At 37.4% G+C, this 5,037-nt stretch overlaps 1 protein-coding gene across 1 annotated transcript; it reads right to left on the minus strand.

The window, feature by feature from the left end:
* Positions 1-2,096: 2,096 nt before the first annotated feature.
* On the minus strand, positions 2,097-4,826 carry YAE1D1 (Yae1 domain containing 1). The gene is made up of 3 exons (XM_009082841.1): positions 4,691-4,826; positions 2,941-3,062; positions 2,097-2,533 (listed from the first exon to the last, which is right to left on the minus strand). The coding sequence occupies exons 1-3, from the start codon at positions 4,805-4,807 to the stop codon at positions 2,104-2,106; spliced, it is 669 nt and encodes a 222-aa protein (XP_009081089.1). The 5' UTR covers positions 4,808-4,826; the 3' UTR covers positions 2,097-2,103.
* Between the last annotated feature and the right edge of the window lie 211 nt (positions 4,827-5,037).

Genomic DNA, 5,037 nt, shown 5'->3' on the forward strand with positions numbered 1-5,037 from the left:
AGAACACCTGGTTGCATAAGGCAAAAAGAAGCAAGGATATAGCGCTGTTTTTTGTTCTGGTGTCAAACACAGTTTAAAAACAGAAGTACTTTACAGAATGAAGTCTGTAGTAGTGACTAATGTGTCATTTCCTTCTTCAGTTGCATGTCAGTCCCAGTTGTCATGAGAGCTGTTTTCAGGAATGCTGCCAAGGTGAAAGCTGATAGTGAAACACAAGACATGGACATAGACATGAAACAACCACCTGAGCCACCATGTGAGCAAATTACAGATTCTAATAGTGTTGAAGAAAGCCTTTCTGTGGCTGCTTAGCAAGATTTGGTAGTGACAGATGAGCCAAATATTATGGACAGCACAAAAGAAAACCTCTCCACAGCCAAACTGGAACCTCTGGATGACAACATGGAAAAAATTAACCCCTCACTAAACACAGAAACTGTGTAGAGGAACATAATTCCACAGCTAGTATAGATGTTATGTAAGTAAAATAAAATCTATTGTTTGATAAGCAAAAAGAAGGTCTACTTAGTAATTTGTGAAGAGTGTTTCCCCTTTGCATATTATTAAATACATAGAAGTAATACCCTTGAATTTGTATTTTTAAACATCAAAATTTGGAAAAGCCTAACACTGCTCTAGTAACCTTTATTTTGTCTGCACCATCTTCTACCACAATATGGAAGAAATTTCTGTCTAACATACAGGATAAAGTCTACAAGACAACACACACACTTGTTGAAAAGGAATGTTTATCCATGTCAACATTATGCCAAATAAATTGAGAAAAAGTTACTCAAACTATTTTGTACATACACAGTTAATGCAGACAGCCCTAGCTGTTCACTATTTCAGAAAAAGGTTCAATAAGAGACTTCTAGTTGCAGTCCTGTTTACCCCTGAAGCAGGAGTGGTACTGAATGGCAGTCAAACTTACAGCCTAACAATTCTGTGACAGGGTAATAAGAGTCTTCAGTAAGAAAGCTCTAAACTCAGGCTCTGAAAATCAAGTAATTTTTGCCTTTGTTTTTTTCTGGCCTCAAAGTTTGAAACTGTTTTGCGATTTATTTATTTTTAGTTAAATTGATTGTTCAAAATTTTAATTTGTCTAGACTTTTTTTGACTCAGATATGAAGGAGGATTACAAGTGACTTAAAACAAGTAAACTCTTAACTTACTATAAGTAAGTTTAATCACTGTTCAAAATTTGTCTAGACTTTTTTTGTCTCAGATATGAAGGAGGATTCCAAATGACTTAAAACAAGTAAACCCTTAACTTACTATAAGTAAGTTTAATCAGTGCTAAACAGATATATGCATTCACAAAGAAAAAAATTCCCAAACACAGCAATTAGGAGCTACAGTTAAGGCAACAGGAAAACAAGTCAAATATGGAACACTGGCACAGAAATACCAAGTGGTCAGAAATATGCATGTGTGGCTTATGTGTTTCTAAGAGGTGGTGAATGCAGTGAAATAAATAAAACTTTATGAGGAGGAAAAATAGTTTTTAACTGTGAAAGTGCATTGCATAGTGGTTACACAAGACAAGAGGAAGAATTTGACAAAAGGTGAAACATCCCTATATTTTACATAGTTCTTGAGAGAGTGTCACAGCACTCTAGGAATCATCAGCAAATCCTGTTCTATTTTGCTTACAGTTAGCACATCATCATCATCAGCTTATTGTGCAAGACTAGCTTGTCCATGGCACTGGGCATTTTTCATTAGATACTAGAGGGGACCAATTTAGAGTGGCTATTTAGTGTACCTGCTTCATTTCCAAACTGCTGCCAAAAGAGAGAGTGATGGTGAAATGATAGGTTCTGATGCAGAACAGAAACATGTTGAGTAAATCTTTGAAGAGCTTTAAAAGTCACTGGCTCTTTCTGTGAATGTTGTATTTAAGACTGAGGTTATATTTAAGATTAAGTGAGGGATTTTGCCAGGTGCCAAAAGCACGGTGAAGATTTACACAAATTACTTCTACTGGAAAGTATCAAGATCAGATTTTCCTAAACCAAAGTGATACATCAGCCTGTACATGGTTCCCAAACTGAAAATCAAAGCCAGCTGAGATAATTTTAAATACCATGAGACAGAAAACTAACGTTCCAGTTGCAGGACATGATCGAGTATATCCAATGGTAAGCCCAGTTGCTCTACTAGTCCAACAATCTGTGTTTTAACCCAAGCAAGGGTTGACCTTTCAGGATCTGTGCAGAGGTTTGCCTCGCTGCACTCAGACTGCAAGGAACCAACTTCACCATTATTTCTACAAATGTTTTCACCACAGCTGCCACCATCTTGCTGTCTTCCATCTTTAGCTTCATTGTCCTCTGTCCCAGCTGAAGCTGTGTGATTAAGGTCCATGTCCTGAACAGAGTCTAAAATGTGTTCAAGATGTGGCTGTTCTTCAGTAGAATTCAGATACTTAAGCACATCATCTTCATGCTTTGCAAGCACGTCAAGAAGATTATTTATCTTACTTAAAGCGGAATCATGTCCATTAAAATGGCACCAGGATAAGAGAGCACTGAAAAGTGAACAACAAAAGTGATTATATGTATCCACACAGACTCCCAGTTGGTGAAGGCAGACAGCAATGTGACAAGATATCTATGCTATACAAAAGTATCTATGATTCATTCATGTTTTATGTAAAATTCAAGCAGTAGAACTGAATATTAATCTTAGAGATGTAGATTCAGATAATTTTGGAAGAACAACTAAAGGAGGTTTTTAAAGAATGATCATTCTACACCCAGGTAGCCAATTCCCTGTATTCCAGACCAGTAATCCAGATGATTCTCAGTTGCTTATTTTGGACAATCTTACAATGTACTTTTCCTCTGTTTAATTAAAACAAACAAAAAACTGCATGCATGTTCCCTTTGGACACACCCTCCACATACACTTGACCTTAAGGAGTTTGTAACCTACTTCAGGGTTCCTTTGAACTGGCCACATGTAATCATCAGGTTGGCACCATGTCTGTAACCTTGATTAAAGCCTTTCTGGAGTGCAAGTTCTTTACCAGCCTCAATTCCATCCCTATAGCCTTCCTGTAATAAAAAGCAGTGAAACAGGTTCTTCATAAGATGACAAATTGGACATATGGTAAACGCATAACAATAAAAAAAGTTTAAACAAGTATTCAATCCCTTAAATTACAGCTTCTAGACTTTAACATTCCTCATGGCTACACCCCCACTGCTGAATCAAAACATGCCTTTTGCATGCATTATGATTTGCTGACCTGTAAGATCCAGTTCTTCTGCAAAAGGATCCCCAGAAGGTCAGAAAATAAGTATTTTTGGAGAGATAAAAAAATCTGACAAATCTGCAGGAAAGCATGCTTGCTTTTATGATAACCAACTCCTTTATGAAAAATTAATTCAAGAATACCACACATAGACTACCTTTTTCTATCTAAAAAATACCCAGACTGCAAAGCCTCACTTTTAGCAGAGGTACCCTCCTGTCTGTAATCCATCTACCTGTTTTAGCAAAACTAATTATGAAGCATTGCTTCTTTATTTGCTGGATCTCACTCAATTCAAGAATTACACCAGAAAACCAGACAGTGATGAACTGAGTCACATATAACATTGTGACTGCTCCAAGAATTATACCAGAAAACCAGACAGTGATGGCCTGAGTCACATATAACATTGTGACTGCTTTCTGTAAGAAACAGCTAATGATTGTAATGCAAAATAATTTCTTTATATTATAATCACATTATGACACCAAAATTGCAAGTTGTAAGAGTAAAAACTCCTATCTGCTCATGAGAGAAGAAAACTGGTGGCCTTGCTAGAAAAACAGGAACACAACTATTTCTTTATGTTGCCCAACATACAGCTCTAACTTCAATAAGACTTAATGATTTTTCAGTATGTCCTCTTAAATACCAGTGGGATTTGTGTAAGAACACTAAACAGCCCCTTAAGAAAACCAGTCTTTTCACAAGGGACTCAGATGCAGGAAGCTTCCTTGGAGAATAATACAATGGCTCTGTTGTAATACCCTTCCTCATCAACAGCCTGCACAACAGCTTCCATTCATCTTCTTCAGCCAAATACTGCTCACCCACAAGCAGACGAGCTCTACTGGTCCCACTCTGAATGATAATGTATCTGTTGAACTGACTTGGGTTTATGTACTTGTTTTGCTCCCTGTACAACTCCAGGGAGGCAAAGGCTGTGGAAACCAGCTTTCCTAAAATGTATTTTTCACTAGGATAATGAATCAAGCAAAGAACTACACAGACTGCAATGCTCAGTTGTGGTTGCACATGGAGTCATACATCTTAAAACCTCAAACACCTCCTATTTCTTTATTAGCACTGTTTGTTTAGCTGTACTGCCCTACATTTACTAGTGGTGTGCCTACAAGTACAAAGCAAATAGCTTGCATCAGAACTTAGCACTGCCTTTTACAAATGCACATGGTTTCCAGAGGGAGCTGATGTCTTTTGGTAAAACAGTACTTTGCTCTGATGACTACTAGGTAGGGTTTCTGTAAATTCCTGCTATGTTTTCCTGATATTCAGAAGCAACTAAGTCACAATAAGTTTCAAGCAGCCAGTCTTAGTTTTCCCTTTAAATCACCCATATGAATATCGAGGTATGCATCAGCAAATCTAACATCAACAAATCTAACTATTAAATAATTTTTATAGAAATACCTGCAATCTTTTTTTCATGGTGCTGTTCCATTCCTTCTGTAGTAGATACATCTCATCTGCATCTTCATCAAATACATCCTCATTGGCTTGGCTGACTGCAACTCGTACCCAGGACATAACAGCAATGTCCTATGACCTCTATTTATGTGGTTAAAAATACACTGACAAACTCTCAAAAGCCCCTCTGGCAAAGCATTCGATTAAAAGTATCATCAAAAAATGTGAGTTCTGACGAGAAACCAGGTATGGAGCTGATGATACAGCCTGTATACGGAGACTTGGTGCTGTTTGCTACTGGGCTGCACCTGCCAAGAAAAGACAGTCAGATCATCGCTCATAAAGCAATT

Source organism: Acanthisitta chloris, unplaced genomic scaffold, assembly GCF_000695815.1.
Source record: "Acanthisitta chloris isolate BGI_N310 unplaced genomic scaffold, ASM69581v1 scaffold2999, whole genome shotgun sequence".
In the NCBI taxonomy this organism is placed as follows: Eukaryota; Metazoa; Chordata; class Aves; order Passeriformes; family Acanthisittidae; genus Acanthisitta; species Acanthisitta chloris.